Source organism: Colletotrichum spaethianum (genome assembly GCF_022836535.1).
Source record: "Colletotrichum spaethianum MAFF 239500 DNA, contig05, whole genome shotgun sequence".
Classification (NCBI taxonomy): Eukaryota; Fungi; Ascomycota; class Sordariomycetes; order Glomerellales; family Glomerellaceae; genus Colletotrichum; species Colletotrichum spaethianum.
The window spans coordinates 506,090-523,620 of record NW_026054775.1 but is presented as its reverse complement, the minus strand read 5'-3'; the positions used below and the strand labels follow the sequence as shown (position 1 = coordinate 523,620).

The following is a 17,531-nucleotide window of genomic DNA, read 5'->3' as shown; positions in this document are numbered from 1 at the left end:
GGTATCCTCTTCTGAAGCCCACACAGACAGTCTTGTGTGATGAGCGAAAGTGCGCTCACAGTAATTCGCCCCAAGACGCAATGCAACCCTCCATTAGATGGCTCCCACCGCGGGGCGCGGGAGACGTACGACCTCTTACGGCGAGCGATTGAGTGGACCTGACTTAATCCATTGTTCACCTCAATCTTGCGCTGCGCAAACGACAAATGTGTGATTGGTCCCGTACCGGTATCACTATCCCCAGGACAGCAATGGGTGGTATCGTGGATTATCACCTACAGCCGTGTTTCCCGTCTGTGTTCTCCGAGAGCACCAACCAAAATCAAGTAACCGGTGCCCTTTTTCAGCTCTCTCTCTCACGGGGTATAGAGTTAGACGGCAGGAACGGCCACGTTTTTGGGGCCGTATCTGATGTGCTGGTGGACGCGAATTGCTGCATCTGGACTGGGCACGAAGCGACGGCCACTTAGAAGACACGTTCTACAGTCCAGGCATCAGCCACCCGTACCACCAAGCCGTTCGTCTTTGAGTTTGCCAACTGAGACCTCTTTCTCTCCAACTGTACGACGTACGTCCGCAATCAAATGTACGGCGGAAGACGATCCGTGAACGCTTCCCGTTCCCCACATTCCCGCCCTCCGTCTCCCTTAATTCTAGGGCGCTTGAATCAACGTCAGTTCCACCAATCTACTGCTAGGACGGAGATGGGGAAGAGTCAAGCCTCCTACTTGGTCGGGGCCAGTGCCAAACGCTCCGATTCACCCAAACAAACTATCCTCCGGAACTTGGCACATTGGTCCCGGCATCAGCTTGCCGGTGGTCGACCGCCGAACCATTTGCTCGAAATGAAGCGACCACCGGCGAGGCACAACGGAGCTCAAGAGGGCACACTGCTTTGGTCGCGGCAATGCGCCACGCGGTCCGATCAGGCAGAGGCAAAGAGGGACGGTTACTTTTCAGTCCATGCATGGTCCTTGTCGTACAAATGGACCGTTACGACTGGACAAGTCCATGTTTCAATCAGCGATTTGTGTCTCTGGATCAAACTCCTTGACTTGACCAAGACCAACACAGTCGATCGAGCGATTCTTATGACATCTTCGATGACGCGGGAGTCGAGAGCACACTGTGGGTAAGCCTTTGCCCGCATTCCGCCATGATCACCAGCGCACAGTCCGACCACTTGTGACCTTTGCTCTTAGAGACGGCCCAGCGCGGTAGGGAGTGAGGACGACGCCTCCATCATTTAAGGTTGAGTGAGATATGCCGAGAGTCCAGACGTTCATGTGAGTCGTGATTCGATAAACATTCATGCGTTTCGGCGGAGACTGGCCATCCGAAGAATGAAAGTCTGCGTTCCACAACGCGCGCGCGCAAGCATGTTGAAATCCCATAGTTCGAATCTCGAATCGTGCACGCTTCATGGAACGTCCATTGTCCCCACTTCACTTTGCTATTATTGTCTTCGTACATGTGTCTCGATCTGTGGCTTTTTCCCTTCGGCTTCTAGCCAAGGGAAAATAACAAGGAGGGTGTCTGGCGAGGTTCACCTCGAAATGCCAAACGTGCCGAGGTCGTACAGTCTGGATTTTTCATACATTTTAAGACAGACTCCTGCATCATTGATTGCAAGCGAAATAGCCGGCATTTCGGCGGGTTTTTGGTGTGCGTGCGTTGTTGTTCCAAGTCTCTGTGCAAGATCAGAGGCATTGGGCACAATACCAGCACCCTGGAACCCGGAGAGGCGTTTGCAACACGACAAGGACAGCCGGCCGACAGCCGGCCGGCCAAACCTCCGCACAACATGTCACCCAGTCGGAGAGATGCCTCTTGAGTTCAGGGGCAAGCAAGGAGGTAGGAGGATGGCCAACGCCGGCCAGCGGGCTTCAGCCTTGCGACATGGCTCTCCTGGGGTTCGGCCAGGAGCTCAGGGTCTTCGCTAACAAAACATGCGACATCCCCTGTATCGAAAGTTTCAGGAGCTCGCCGGAGCTTCTCGCCAGCCCCCCTTCACGGTTCACCACCTCAGAGTCCGCAGAATGCCGCGGCCGCAGCCGCCATAAGCATGCCGGCCACAGTTTCCTCTCTTTTTTGCTCCTGCTTCTTCTCATTCTCTCACTGCCACCTGCTGAAGTTAGTCTTGCGTTTGCATTACACCTGCACGGCGTCTAAACCCACTTGATCCTTGCCCGCTCGTTGCTTCTTTGCTGCGCTGCTTGTCCCCGCGAGTTGCTCTTCTCTGCTTTGAGACGCCTCCGGTCTTGGAAGCTGACTACATACTGCCTTAACGCATTACCGTTACCCACACGGATCTGTCTCCTTGCGACGGGATCACCATCATGCTGTCAAGCCTAACAACAAAGATCGCCCTCAAGAAGGTCGGGCTGAATAGCAAGAGCTTCGACTTCAGCGGAGGCTCAACGGGCACGAAGAGCAAGAGCGGTTCGAACAATGACGAAGCCGCGGACGAGAACCCGGGTGGCTGGCCGGCGTGGATGTCGATGAAGGCCCTGCCCATCACCGTGGCGCCATGGTTCTCCCCACCACCACCGCCGGTGCCCGTGGCCGAGGTCCCAAAGATCGGCGATCTGGCCCCGTTGGACCGCGATAGGAAGCTCGAGTTCGGACGCGGCCGGCCCGTTCTCGTCGTCTTCCTCCGCTGCGTTGGCTGTGCTTGTACGTTCTTGGCTCTCGCCACATCTACTCCCCCCACCTGTGGTCGTATTACACTTCCGAACACGCAATGACTAACACTTCTCCTACCAACAGTCGCCCAGAAGACCTTCCTTGCGCTACGGGCTCTGGCAAACAAGCACGCAGGTACGCTGACATGCATCGCCGTGTCGCACTCGTCGTCCGCCGCCACCCAGAAGTGGATCGACATGTTGGGCGGCGCGTGGAACGTCCAGGTCGTCATCGACGAGGACCGCGCCATCTACGCCGCCTGGGGCCTGGGTCTGGGATCCGTGTGGTACGTCTTCAACCCGACGAGCCAGGTTCAGGGGTGGAAAGAGAAAGGTTGGCTCGGGGAGAAGGTTGCGGGTGCGATCCAGCGGACCGGCACGGGGGCTGGCGCGTCGAGTCCTACGCCTGTCCAGAGGCGAGGGACGGGGAGTACTGGCCAGAAGGGCGCCGTAACGCCGGCGGGCGGTGCAGCGGTAGGGGATGAGGTAGAAGGGCCTAGCACAGTCATGGGCAACAAGTGGCAAACGGCGGGTGCGTTCGCGGTCGATGGGAGGGGGACGGTCGTTTGGGGCGGCAAGGCGTTGAGGGCCGACGATCCAATGGACTTGGAGACTGGGGCCAAGATCCTGGGCATGTAGACGCCGCCTGTCGTGTGAGGGAAAAGGTTACATTTGACTGTCTAGGAGAGACTGGTTGAACAAACTAGCGTTGGTGAAGTCTAGGTTCGGGATCAGCGTGTGTTTGGTTGGTAGCGGGTCTGACGAATGGCATATCTAAGATGAACCTCCGATGAAGCATGACCGGGCATGTTGGTCTGAGTTTTGAGTCTTGTGTGGTTCCTGTTGGATTGGTTGTTGTAAGGTGACAGCAGGCGACCATAGCGGGGTCACTTTTGAGGTGTCTCGCTGATATCTGAGGGTTCATGGGCGACTTTCTTTTTTCCCCGGAGAAGACGTCACAGAGCTGCAAATGGAATAAAGAAGTGGAGGCCGTGGTGTCCGAGGACAGCGCCAACACGGAGACTCAGTGCCGTCACGGAGGAGATTTCAACGCCAGTTGAACCCAGCCCCCGAGACCTTGAACCCCGGTATCCACCAACCCTGACTAGAGGCGAGGGTTGCAATAGGCAGCTAAGGGCCAGACGATGAAGGTCTTTGTTGGATGTGGTTAATATCGGTACGGCCAACACGAGGGAGGCAGCTTGTGCCATGTCTCGTCTTGATCTCCTGAGCGGCGCACCAGCGGTCCGATTCAAGGTTGATTTCCAATACCCCGCTCAGGTTCAATATCGACTGGAGGCCGTGGGTCTGGAGCCCGAAAAGGCGGCGCGAGACGCCTGGCGTGGCGATGTCGAATGGGCAGTTGGTCCAGTAGGCGGTCGGCCACCGGGCGTCTCGTTGGCCGTTGGGACCGGCCTGCATCTCGCCCCCTCCCCGGGGCGGCCCGGTCCCACTTACCCGGTTGCTATGCCATCTTCTCCTGCATGTGAAGCAACGAGGCGCATGCAGCCTGGAGGCGGAAGCTAGGAGCAAGAAACCTGCATGTGCAGAATGGTCGGATCGGTGCGAGGCCGTTCTAACGAGCGTCTTTCTTGCGGCCCTTTCACTTACAGCTGAACCATGGCCTCTTCCGGTTGGAGGCCGGTTGAGGTATCGTGACTTCCTTCCGGAAGATGTCGCCTCCACGAGACCAAGGTTGCCAGGGCTACAGACACGGGGTGTTCCAACGGGAACCCCAACGCTGCTCACATTGGCCAAAACCGATGGCCAATCTCGGTGGGCCGAGAAGAGGGGGTAAGATCTGAAAAGGTAGGGAAGGGCGAGGAGCGACGACAAGATCCCCGGTGATGGGTTCCCGCCCTGCGTACGTCAAACGTCACCTGGAAAGGTGCGACAGCCCCCCCCCCCCCCCCGAAAGCCCGCAACCACTCCCGTCCCAAGTAGGCGCAACCACCATGATAGGTTGGGCGTCCTCGCATCATCATGACAAACCGGGCCCAACGAGACGTGAGGAGTGGAAAAGGGGCGGCGCGCCGACGAGAAGCAACATCCACACGGGAAACCTCGAGAGGAGGGGGGCTTCCAAAAGCGAGCCAAGCTTTGTTCCCGTCGAATGACGTTGGAACGGGCCTTAGTTGGCGTATTATCACCTACCTACGCACACTCTATCCCAAACCAAACCACACGAGCTGCCGCCCCGCGGGCCGAGACCTCCAAAACGGAAAAAATGGGGGTGGCGGTCTTTTTGGCCGATTCAGGGGGAAGGGGGAGAGAGGGAGGGTGTCTAAACGGGGGTGGCCCCGCGGAACCTCCCGTGTAAGCCACACAACCCGTTTCCCGCCCCAGCCCGCCGCCGCGCCGCCCGCCGCCGCCCGAGATCACCGTGCCCGGATCGCGCCTAGGCCAGTGTGTCTCTCTTGCGCGTCTTTCTCCCCCCTACCCAACTTCCCCGTCCACGGTCCGTGTGTCACTGTCACATCTCGTCACATCGGCGTCCGAGCGGTTGAGCTGCTGCCGATAAGAGAGCGGGAGAAGAAGAAAAAGAATCCTGGCTGCAACCACTTTGCTGATGGTGTGTCTACACTTTTTTTTTTAATACTTTTCATTTATTTGTTCTTGTAGCATGCATTTTATTTCCGGTTTTGTCTCTAGGCAAGAGGTCTCCCACACCAAAGGCTATCCCCGTTGGCCCGTCCGTCACACGTGTTGACATCTGCTGGTTCGAAATGCAAACGTTGGGTCCTACGGCCCCTTTCACCCGTCCACCCAACTCTGATCCTTCCACGCTCGCTTGGTTACCTCTGCATCATGACATCCGACGCGACGTCGAAAGTTAGGGGACAGACTCAAGGTTCGGGCCTCCCAGAGGGTAAACACAGAGCAAGCCAGCAGGCCCTCCAATCAATCATGATGATCGTGTCCGTCCGTGGTCAACATCAGAAAGCGCGCGTTGTGCGGATAAAACAAGACGAACTTGGGGGGACCAAAAAGCATGTGTTTTTTTTCATTAAGTTGCTGCTCCATCCCGAGCAAGCGTGCCAAACCGAAAAAAAGACGAGAGAAAGCATCCCATCCGTTCCACCTCCAACGCAATCCCATATGATGATCTATTCCGCATCTTCCTAGCAAACCCCTTTCTTGATGTAGCCAAGCTCCCTTTCATTCCCAGATCGAAAAAAGGCAAAAGGACCCATTATAGCCCGATGCGTTCCGGTCTCCCAGAGCCATCCAGAGTTGTGGAAAAATGGAAAGGCAAAACTCCCTCGACGCAACCACCCGGTCTGGAACCCCCCAAAGCAAGCAAAGGAAAAGCCCCCAAAAAAGAGACCAGAAACACCCCGTACCCCAAACCCCTGTTTTTGTGATTTTGTCGCCATGTGATAAAATAGAAAATGAGTCGTCTTGTGTGCTTGTGCCAACTCCCCGGATGTGCGTTTCCCAGTCCCAACCCATTCGAGAGTCAAACCAGATGTCGGAATCCACGCCCACGCCGATTGTATGCTCGCAAATCGAATCATAGGTTGCCCTCCGACGCTTTTGGCACCCGAAACGTCCCATGTCCAGCCCCGAAGGGACAACTGACCCCAAAGAACAGAAAAAATATCGCCCTGCTCCGTGTTCACCGTCGCCAGAATGTCCCAGATCATCCAAAGCAAATCCCAGACACTGTGATATCCCCATCACAGCTTGTGGTCAGAACCCGGAAGCAACTGTTTCCCCCTCCGCGCCCTTTTTTGCCATGCAACTCTTTTCCCCTCCTATAGCAATACTGTTCGACTCCAAGGTTGCAGAATGCGGTCCCTGCAGATGATGGAAAAGAAAACTCCTCAAAGATGCCTAAAGACACCCTCACTCCGAAAACCGTGTCGAGCCCGAGGTATATATCAAGTTTTCCGTGACCGAGGAAAAATCAATCGAGACCGAAATCAAACTGAGAAACCACCACACACAAACCTCCTGTTCATCAAATCCCTTGTTCATTCCGTAGTTGCGCCGCGTTACAAATCCAAAAGGGATGATGTGGGATCAGGCATCGCAACCTTCTAGCCCCAGACGCTAGCAGGAGGCTGGCTGAGGCTCGAAGACTGAGGACCCCACACACCGTTTCCGCGACCCCAGCCGCCAGGAGAGGCCAACGGGGTAGTGGATCTCTTCGAGGACGAGGTCGAAGCTCCGCTCGGAGTTCCCGAAGGTCGCGTGCCAATAGGAGCAACCGTCTGTGCCGGCTTGGACCCAGCCGGGAGCTCCTGGCGTGGCGGAGAGCCACCAGGCGACGAGTTGTTGGTGCGGGCCGCAGCCTGGCTCACAGCCGACTCGAATGCGCTCTTGTTGCTGTTCGACGCGTTGGGCTGGGGGCTGGTGGTGCTACCACCACGAGAGCCCTGGTCAGCCGGGGGTCCCGCGATGGGACCGGGGCCGACATCAGTAGCAGAGACGGGCGTGTGGGCGTCACCGTGAGGAGGCGGGCCGCGAGTGGCATCGTAGGTCAAGGGCGACTGTCCACGCAGGCTGGATGGGCCGCTGTGGGTCGGGACGCCGGGGCGCACGACTCCGTTCTCATCGACGTAGCCTCCCTTCTCGGCAAATTGGCCCTCGCCGTACAAGGCGCTCCGCTGACGAGCAATCAGCTCACGAGTCTCCTCCTCGGACATGGCCTTGGCGCCGTAGGGGATGTCAGAAACGAGAGCTGCGCGCACAGTTGATTAGCATGGCTTCCTCGGGGACCTCGAGATGCTACGGGGAAGGGGATGGACGATGATCTTTTCAGGAAAACATCTTTCGACAGTAACATGACGGGGCAGCAGGATGTGCATGATGGTGAAACCCCTCGGCCTGAATTATCTATTTTTCTGCATTGCTGGTTCCCCCCCTGGCATATGGAGTTTGTGTGTGCTATACAGAAGAGGGCGGCCTACTTCGTTGGTATTGCTGCTCAGTGTGCAGGTTTCGCAGCTCCCGCTCCCGTTGGGCGGCCATCCTTCTCTTGGCCTGCATCATCTGTTCCGCGTCGTTGGAGCCACGGGATGGCTGGTGGCGCTGGGAGGCGTAAAAGCTCTGGAGGTTCGAGTTGGGGTGGCCTCGGGCATCATCGAACTGGTTGACCGAGTGCGGTCGGGGACCGGGACCGGCTCCGGCTCCCATGCGTCCAGCTGCGCAAAGCAAGTTAGCGACGGGATAGTTGCGGTGATGCCCGCCAGTTGCGAGCAGACTTACTGAAGTCGAGGGATTTTCTGGCGGGACCATGGCCGGCGGGACCCATCTTGGGACCACCAGGGGTTGGGTACTCACGTCGACCGCCCATTCCGTACGACTTCCCGCTCTTGGCGAGATTCTCGTATGCACGATCAACCTCTGTAGGCCTAGCAGTCAGTGTCCGTACCACATCTAGAAAATCACATCGTCAGCTGGGCCTTCCTGCGCGCGACGCATGCCGGACGCGGGTCCTCGAGCGAGGGACGGGCGCCGGGTTCCTGTCTGCCACGCGCTGCTGAAGATTCGAGATAACCTACCCTCGAACTGGTAGAAGAATGCGAAGTCGTCCTGAGGCGTGGGGCCGCTGGCACCTGTTGGCGAGAACCTCGAGTCAATTCCGGCGTCTGGCTTTGCGATTTGGTGCTGTTGCGACAACTGGGCCGACTCACCAGCACGGGCAGGAGGCGCTTGGTGTTCCCAGTTGTTCTGGCCGGGATTGGACCACTGCGGGTTGTTCTCGTAGTAGGACATGGTGATGGAGGCGATGTTTTGACAGTGTCGAAACCGAGAGATCACGGGTGTTGTCCGGTAGGTCGGGTCGGGTAGGCCGCAAGTAGGTCGGAGCGGATGCCTGTGGCTTTACGCAACAGGTCGAGAGATTAGTTGATAGTTACTTCTCACGGCGACGTTCGGGACCAAAGGCGCGGTTGAGTAGCCTTGGGGGAGGAGACGGTGTCGCAAAGGGATGGGTTGAGAGACGGGCGCCGTGGTGTCAGGGGAGAGAGGCCAACAGGAGAGACAGGGAAAATAAAAATTTGGGTAATGGGCGGCGGCGCGGTTAAATGTCTCGCGGCTTTTTTTGCGCAGGGGTTGCAGCGGACTTGACAGGGAAACCACTCACCAAAAGGGAAAAGAGGGACGGGGGGGTGTTCTCTTTCTCCAAGTCGTTGTTGCGCAGGCTCCAGTCAACGATCAACGTTTTTGTTGTTTTTTTTGGCAGGCGGGAAAGAAGAGAAAGGGCTTCGGATTCGGATGCGCGAAGGAAACTCTCTATGCAATAGTCCCAAGAGCAGTCCGATGGGAGGTGGCGGGCGTCGACGTGTGCGTTTTGGGTGGTGGGAACCAAGTCGGGTAGCGAGAGTATGCGGAAAACGAGACGACGGCGAACCGGCGGGTCGAGTCGGATGTATATGCGGATCGGCTAGGTCTTAGGACGTTGCGGCCAGGTCGACTGAGCGATGTTGGTTGTACCGAAGAAATTCGCTAAAAGGATGGTGGTTGTTCTTGGAGTTGACTTCAGACCGTGGCAAGACGACGGAGAAGCAGCGATCAGGGCAGGGCAGGGAAGGAGCCACAAAGAGAGTGATGATGATGACTTGTGCGTTTGCTAGTGCAACCGGTCCCGGGTGGCAGGAATAAAAAGAGGCGAGAAAGTAGGAAAACCCGGGAAAAAAGAAGTGGGAGGACGTGTGTGAGGGAAGACCGTGGCAGCAGCAGCCAACCCGACGAGGCCAGCCAGTCAGTCAGTGAGGTACGGACACCTTGGAGGACTGGGCTGGACGACGTGGAGGGTAACCGCTGTAGATGGAGACTGGCTTGTGCTGGACTGAGGTGTACCTATCGAGACTGACTGAGCCGACTTGTAATTGGGGGGCTCGACAGCGAAGTCGCCAGCCAAGGAAAAGAAGTGGAGGAAGGGGGGGAGGAGAATGCCAATGTGAGGTAAAGGTATCCGTAGCCAGGTAGATAGGGTGAGGTAAGGTAGGGGCAGCAGGAGAAGGGGAAGGCAGGGGGAGGGGGGGGGCAAGAGGGAGGGAACGAAGGAAGGTAGGTACCAACCGGGAAGGTAAGGAGCACTAGCAGCGTGAGAAGGACAGGACGCTGGGGCAGACAGACGAGGCCAAGCACCACCCGCGGACACAGGCGCACGCCCATGCCCCCCCCCGTCCACGTCCACATCCACACCTACGTCGGCGTCCTCTCACACATGCGTCCCAACTTCCCCATCTACGACTCATGTACTAGTACCTCGCTCCAGTAAGGCAACGTGCCTTTCACCGTGTGCTGGGCCACCATACGGTCTCTCTCTCTATTTTGGGCAGTGTGCTGCGCATGCAAAAAATGGCAGCAACATATGGAGAAGCGGAATCGGACTAAGGGGGTGTGAGTCCGTCAAGACTGTTGCGCGGGAAAGAGCGGCCTGGGACTTGGACTGGGACTGGGACTGGGACTGGGACTGGGACTCCAACTCGAACTCGAACTCGAACTGGAAACTGCAGCTGCAACTGCGACTGCAACTGGGACACCGACTGGGAATCTGGGACGAAGGGGGGCAGGGACGACACTCGACGCTCGACACTGGACATTGAGCGGGACGCTAAGGCAAGAACGTAAACTCCAGAGCCGGGAAGGACCACGGCGGGGTGGGGGTGGCCGAAGCTGAGGGAGGTGCAGTTGTGGTAGGCAAGGTATCCGTACGGGGGGTACGAAAGTTGGCTCGTTCATCTATCTCTTCTATTGGGTAACCCAGGTGTACTTGACAGTTTTGATGTCGTCTCCTCGCATCGGACACATGATGTCCAACAATGGGCCTCGAGGCCCGGAAAGGAGGCTGTCGTCGAAGCCGGCATGGGATACAGTTGCACCTGCCTTGGATTCCTCTGACCGTTCTCCCTTTCCCCCCGTGTCCTGGAATTCTCAAGGTGCCTGGCGATTACTCGCGGACGCCCAACTCCGCCCGAGGGAGACTGCCGCAACACGGGCAAGGCGAGACGACATGAGACGAGACACTGCAAAGGCACGTACCGGAGTTGGACGCCATACCTGCGGATCGCAGTCGCAGCCTCTGGCCTCTGCCGTCTTGATCGGGTGCTGCCCTAGATAGGTAATGCCGATGCCCACCACATTGGCCGTGTGAGCATTTGGCGCTGCTTACTCAACCATCCAGCGTCGAGACCGATGATGCCGCGGCTGCTGGGCCGCTGCATCTTGCAACGAGGGAGGCATCCAAACTGAAGACCAGGCGCAACGCACACTGCGCGACTGCGCGGGAGCTACATGCAAGTAAGGTAGGTAGGTTAAGTATGGTATAGTACTATACACCTCAGAACATGTATCCCGGTGGAGTGGAGGGTAAGGGGACGAGAGTCAAGACGCGGGGGCGTGTCGCCAGGGGAAAAGCCGAGGGAGCTTGTGGATGGGAACTCTCGTTGCTAGTGACCTGCTCCCTGCTGCTAACCATTCAGCACTGGACACTCACAAATTGTCGTCGTTGTCGTCGCCTCGTCGCACATCGTACGCCGTGGGGATGGAGGATTTGATACCGCGTGGACAGAGACGCCGCCAGTCCAGCACAATCTCAGAGTGCTCCACGGCCCATCAGCAAACTTTCTGGCGAGCCGACGTACATGGTACATTGGGACTGGGGCTGACTCTAATATCGACAAGCGATCCACTCGATATTGGAAAAGCCCGAGAATGAGATTGGCAACTGGAGATGAAAAGAGGAACATGTATCCTCCTTTTTCCTGTCCTGCTTCTTGGGGTTACTTTGTCCTGTGCAGAGGCTCCAGCCCTATCTACATAGCGACAGAGCCTTGTTGCAGCTTGCCGTCGTTGATTCAGGTTCCTATCTGCTATCCACAGTTCGAGACGCCCTGGCCGCTCAAAGTGAAAAAAGGAAGAAAAAGACATTTGCGACGACAGAGACACACATGCCCCAGCATCGTCAGGATAAAAAAATCCCCTCCACAAAGCACAAAAGATTGGGGAGCAGGTACTCCCATGGTCCCCCATCAAAATCTCCCTCCTTGTGCTAGCGCCGTTTCGACTTCACTGTGCCGGTACCTCTGTGTGTCTTGGGTTCCCGCCCGCGCCGTTCTTCTTCCCGGGCATTTCCATCAACAGCTTCCATCCCCTGTCGTCCCCTTCCTCCTCCTTCTCGAGTCGTCTCAAATCTTTTCTTTTATTCTTTCCAAAGTCCTGAGCTGGTCGCGAACATCAACAGCATTGTCAGTTCTCAACCCAGCATACGGACTGTACAGACGAAGATCAGGCATGTGCCAACACGGCAGACATCGCCCTCACTCCGCTGCGGATTCCGTCTTCGGGGATACGGATAGCTCACAACGTTCGTCACTGCCTCCATCCACAGCCGAAAAAGACAATCTCGACAACCCGAAATAACGACTGCGCCGTTCGTGGACCAATGCGTGGAGAGCATCCCTGCCAACCACTTAAACCTCCTGTAACCCACCCACCCACGCTAAGCACCAACAAGTACCCCATGTACCTTGCCCTTTCCGCGATTGCCAGTGCCATCACCAGGCCAGGCAAGATACGTACCTAATCCTCATCGTCCCTTCCTTCTCCACCCGCCGATTACCAGCACTGGCATCGAAGATATCGCAAGGAGAGGCCCAGTGGCATCTGTATTCCAAGCTCCCAACTCGCGAAGCTGCGTTGCTTGCGATACAAAATTGCCCATGTCCGTTCGTCTTGGTGGATAACACGACTAAAATTTCCGGAACGGGTCCATCAGCAGCAGGACGAGTAACGAGACAGGCTCTTGCAGATTCGGGCACAGGCAAACATGTCTTTGATACTCTCGCACACAACACACACGACACTTTCGTCGCCTGCAGGACACACGCTCTCTCTCTCGCTCCCCTTCTCCGTCTCTCCCTTTCTTTCTCGTTGACCCATGCATCATCGACCACACCATCAGACTACAAGCCGCTTCCAGCTGGGCCAGCTCGCGATCCGCCCCTCTCACACAGCCTGTTGCTTTCTCCACGCCAGATTGCAAGTGATGCTTGCTTCGTCACTTCTCAACTGCCTACCTACGTCTGCAGTTCCGCCCAATTGCCCGGTCATATTACTACTCTACACCAAGTTCATCGAGTTGCTCACGTTCTATGAGATGTAGGCGCTCCGTTGCTGTACCGGTGTGTTACATACTTCGTACCTAAAGTATACGTTGCTTTACCTCGCTAGACCGAGCAAACTTTCAGCCACCATGCAGCAGGCTACCCTCGCCGATTCCGCCTCTCTACTTCGATATCCCCATGCCTATCTCAAACATTGATCCCCAAAGGCAAGGCCGAGATCTTTCTCGTCAACTGTAGCCTGGCATACGAAGTGGATCGCAGATCTGCTCTTTGCACGTCCTCGCACGGAAGGCAATCTAGCACCATTCACCTTTGGCGAGCTTGCAGATAAACCCCTTTTCCCCAATATTGCAAATGGCAATGATACTCATCAGGCTCATGATTAGCAAGTACGTACGTACAACGCCTGCAAGGCCCCAACGGAGAAGCACCGTGTCGGTAATCAGCCTCCGTGTCGCTCTCTCCTCGGACACAGCTAGCCCCAGCGGCTACTCACAGCTTCGGGGCCAGTAGTTACGTCAGCTGAGGCCGCAACCCGCTTGTGCAGATACGATTTGGCCGGTTAACGTCTCAACTGGTCGCCCTCCATCTTTTTAGCTACGTTTCTCTGCCTCTAGGGGCCGCCTGGGTCCGACGTAACCTACTAGCGAACCAGGTACCGACTTTGAAGGTGGCTTTAATCACCCGGCCTCACAATCAGGTCTCCAAGACCCGACCACTAACCCATCAGCTTAGGCTGGTTGACAAGGATGCTTCGCCTCTGGCCGGCAACCTTTATGACCATCGCCAGTACATCGTGTACACGTCGCATTCCTTCGTGCTGGACCTAGGCTGCGACATCAAACTGAAATAGTCACCTGTACCAACTCGCTCCTGTCATCTTGCGATGCTCTCTAGATGCTGAGGTCTTTCTGGTGGACAGGAAATCGAAATCGCAATCGCTACCCCGCACAGTGCCCATCATACACATGACCATGGGGGAATCATTGGATACAACTCAACACCCACACACCAATGGGCCGAACTTCCGCCGTGCTCCCCCCGTTCCCCACAGGCTATGCATGCATAGGACCTCACGGACGGCGGGATTCCGTCGGTAACTGAACGCGGAAACAATCTCATCCGCAAACCGTCCTACTCACGAGGCAGGCAAACCTGATGTACCTGATGAGCTTCCCCAGAGCATCCGCATTCTCACTCAAAAGACGGTCAATGTTCAAGTGCCAATCTTCAATCTTGAGTGCCCAGTGCGAGTTTGATCTGCGCCGTGGCCGCTCGGCCACACGCTCCACACCGCAAATCGTCAGTGTTCTAGAAGAGCGGACAATTCTCGCCCCAAAGCCCCGGTAGCGGCCGCCGTACTCATATCACGTCGTTCGGGCTCTCTCCCCTCTTCAGGTCACCCAGCGGCCCCCAGTCACTAGGCAGTCGGCGTCCCGAGCTCTGGAGGGCGAGGCCAGGTCCCCCAATCTCTACATGATCCACACTCTGTCCACCCCTGATCCTGGGTCTCTCAAGCTTTACGATTCAAGTCACTGGCATTGGCAGCTGCACCGTCAGACTGTCAATGAATCACTAAAACCGTGCGATGCGATCAGACCATTATCGCCGACACGAGATGCCAATATCCGCCGAATCTGCCCGTCTCTGGTCTCGCTTGGTTGCTTCAGACTCAGTACCGAAACGACCTTGACCATGGTTGATCTTGATTTGCACCAACGTTCCGGGCCAACGGGCGACCATTCACTGTAATGAAGAAAACCTGAGAGACGCAATGGTTGCGGGATGATTGGGTACCCAATGCGGTCTGGAGTTTCAGTATTGAGCAAGCCAGAGGGCCAAGCTAGAGAATCATTCTCCTGAAGTCAGCACCGCCATTGTTGTCCAAGACGCAGCAAACCGCCTCTGTGCCGTTATATCTGCAACCTGTGCAGCCTGCAGCAGGTCATGCCACGCCGACATCAGGTCACAGATTTCAAGGCTCGGTTCTTTGAAAGGGGCCGGTTGGTGAGAGCTGGCCACACTGCTTGCGGTAAAATGTCGGCATCGGAGGGCGGCGCGACCGGATGATGGAAGCTTGCCGATGTCTCTTAGCGATCCATCGGCTACTGGAACCTTCCTTGGTGGACTGAAAGACGCGTCGCTGCTTCTTGAAACTTCAATGGAACAGTTCCTAACTCTGTTCCTCCGTCGAGTCGGGAAGTGGACCTAATGAAACATCCCTGAACCTGTTCCTTTGCTCAGTCACCTGTCGTGGCTCCTCACGGATTGGACCCTTTGGCTGGCGTCTGATACGCCTTTTCCTCGGCCAAGAATTCCTCTTCACCGGCTGGCTAGGAGGATCTCAGGGAGAGATGCGACCGCAGCAGGCCCATCAGGGTAGATGATATCGATCGCTGCAGCATCACCTTGAGATTTTGCAGTTTTTTTGTCCGTATCTCAAACAGAACAGCCTAACCCGACGATCTGGATGACCCAATAGCAGCCCACCGCCCAAGGAGCCGTATCCTCATCCCGTTTGGCCGAGCTTTAGATTCTTGCTCCCGGGAAACTATGAAATGCTCTCCAGGTCGAATGCTATTCCTTGAGGCCGGTACCGCTGCGGCAAGATGGCCGACGATACAGCAGACTCGACCGGGAGTTCCCTTACTGTGCCAGTTCCGGTTCTTCGCACGTTAGATCCGACTTTTCCTGGGGCCGGCGCCACAGGCGCCTTTTTCGACCATGTGCAACTAGCTTGTCAAGGACGGAGAGGGTTGAGCGGTTCCAAGCCTGCTACGCCAGATTCTTGCTCAGCTGGTCTACTCGGTAAGTTGGCCAAGAGGGCATCGTCTGGCTTCTCGAAAGACCATTGTCCCGACGATGCCTAGCGAAACTGTGCCGTCGGTGACGGCCACCGTGCATTTTGCAATATCTTGCAACGCAGTCCATTCACTCTCACGGATGACAAAAGCGACCCAACCAGGCTTCCGCGGCCGACCTGACCTGTTTCCTCCCACGTAATCAACTGCTCCTCTCAGCTTCCACATTTGGCAACCTGAAGCAGTGTGCATATCTACAAGAGACGAGTCCCAATTGGGTGGCACGCGGGGTGCCGCAGGATAGCGAGTATATCGCCGAATTCGCGCCGTTACCACTTGGCCAGTTGACTATCATGATTACGTCCTGCGTTTGTGCTGTAGTCACTGGACGGATTCCAATCCAAGTTTCCAAAGCGGACAACACCGGCCACAGAGCCCTCAGCTTCTGTCGCTGGGCACCATCAGATAGGCCCAGTTCAATGGCAACACCTCAGCCTAAGGAGGATGACAAACACCAAGCCGAATCTGGGATGAATTCCGACACGACGCTCCAACAGCCCATCCTGTCCCACAGTCGCTGACGAAATCCTAGTGCTGGGCGGCGGGATACATGGATCTAATCCCGCTTGGCTGTTCTTGGACTCGCCGCCCAGAGACAATTGCAACGAAGCGCTAACGCTGCATGTCACCAATTGTACTGGGGCCATATTCTGGAAGCGTTGTGGTTCGGCGTTGTAGGACGCGACTCGTACGACGCGCTGATCGAAATGACAGGGCGCAATCGTCAGCTTTTGACTTGAGCCCTCTGGACCCCATATGTCGAAATACCCCCTGGCGATGTCTTTGACGAGGATTGCCTTCCTGGCCTTGAAACTGCGGAAAGAATGTATCACAGTTCTGCTGTCAGCTGCCCACCGGTTCGGATCGAGGGCCTCCAGAGCCGGCCGGGCAATGAGGAGGTGTTGCCAACGGCGCGAGCACGACGGATGATCCGATCAGGTCGCCTGGACTTCGTCTGCAACGCTGCACCCCAGGACGGCGCATATGTAGGATCTGCCCTCATGCTCAGAGACCTTCAATTCGTTCCCCTTGGACTGGCTATTGAACTGTAAGATTGCAGAGTTTATTGTCAAGGATGTCATCGATCTGCGCCCGCTATCGGTTTGGCCAGTCCTACCCCCGCTGCAACAAGCAGCTCCCAAGGTTGCAAACCACGCATGCGCCCATATGCAGGTTCTCTCACCACGTTAGTCTAGCATCACATTTGAAGGACCACTCAGAACAGACCAGGCATGGAACATGGCGTCTTGTCCAGCGCTTGCGGAGACCTGCGAGCTCAGTCAAGCTGGTACGAAAGTAGCACTGCTCAAAAGAGCGTCCCCGCGCATATTGACACATTGGCGTCAGGCCCCGATGAAGGAGGCATTCTGCCCACCTCGGCCCAACGTCAAAAGCCTTCCCAAAATTGCAGTCTTTGGAGGGTCAAAAGGTGGGGTGCGGCCAGCGCACTCACCTCCCTGTAGATGCACGCACTCTCTGTGTGTGTTTGACTTCGGATGAACCCGGTTGATGACATGCTTCCTGGCCGAGATGATTATGTCTGAAGGGTTCCCCGCGTCGAGCACTAGCCACATGCCAAGTTTACCTTGATTGAGTTTTGTGTGTATGTGCCGCATGCATGATGCAAGCGACTACACACAAACATCGTGACGCCAGGCAAGGTCAGGAACATTTGTCGCGGACAGAGCGAATGGCTTTGGACTTGTGCTCTCGAGTTTGGTCTTCTTGACAGCTCTCGTAAGAGTTATACCTACATTACACGCTGGTTCGGAATAACTCTTGTTCAGCAACACTGGTACGGGTGTTGGGTTCTCTCTAGGGGCCTTGCGTATTGGCGGAAATCAACTCGTCACGGGCTCGCAAGTCAAGGTGTCCAAGCTGGAAGCCTTGAGGTTCTTGGCGCT

At 56.4% G+C, this 17,531-nt stretch overlaps 4 protein-coding genes across 4 annotated transcripts; 1 reads left to right on the top strand and 3 right to left on the bottom strand.

The window, feature by feature from the left end:
- Positions 1-2,339: 2,339 nt before the first annotated feature.
- Positions 2,340-3,323, top strand: ColSpa_02689 (uncharacterized protein; the record flags this gene model as incomplete). Its single annotated transcript, XM_049268901.1, has 2 exons — positions 2,340-2,676; positions 2,770-3,323. The coding sequence occupies 2 exons, from the start codon at positions 2,340-2,342 to the stop codon at positions 3,321-3,323; spliced, it is 891 nt and encodes a 296-aa protein (XP_049124858.1).
- Positions 3,324-3,815: 492 nt separating this feature from the next.
- Positions 3,816-4,106, bottom strand: ColSpa_02688 (uncharacterized protein; the record flags this gene model as incomplete). Its single annotated transcript, XM_049268900.1, has 1 exon — positions 3,816-4,106. One exon carries the CDS (start codon positions 4,104-4,106, stop codon positions 3,816-3,818), a length of 291 nt encoding a protein of 96 aa, XP_049124857.1.
- A 2,621-nt stretch (positions 4,107-6,727) lies between these two features.
- On the bottom strand, positions 6,728-7,336 carry ColSpa_02687 (uncharacterized protein; the record flags this gene model as incomplete). The annotated part of the gene is made up of 1 exon (XM_049268899.1): positions 6,728-7,336. The coding sequence occupies one exon, from the start codon at positions 7,334-7,336 to the stop codon at positions 6,728-6,730; it is 609 nt and encodes a 202-aa protein (XP_049124856.1).
- A 241-nt stretch (positions 7,337-7,577) lies between these two features.
- Positions 7,578-8,408, bottom strand: ColSpa_02686 (uncharacterized protein; the record flags this gene model as incomplete). The annotated part of the gene is made up of 3 exons (XM_049268898.1): positions 7,578-7,834; positions 7,899-8,036; positions 8,195-8,408. The coding sequence occupies 3 exons, from the start codon at positions 8,406-8,408 to the stop codon at positions 7,578-7,580; spliced, it is 609 nt and encodes a 202-aa protein (XP_049124855.1).
- Between the last annotated feature and the right edge of the window lie 9,123 nt (positions 8,409-17,531).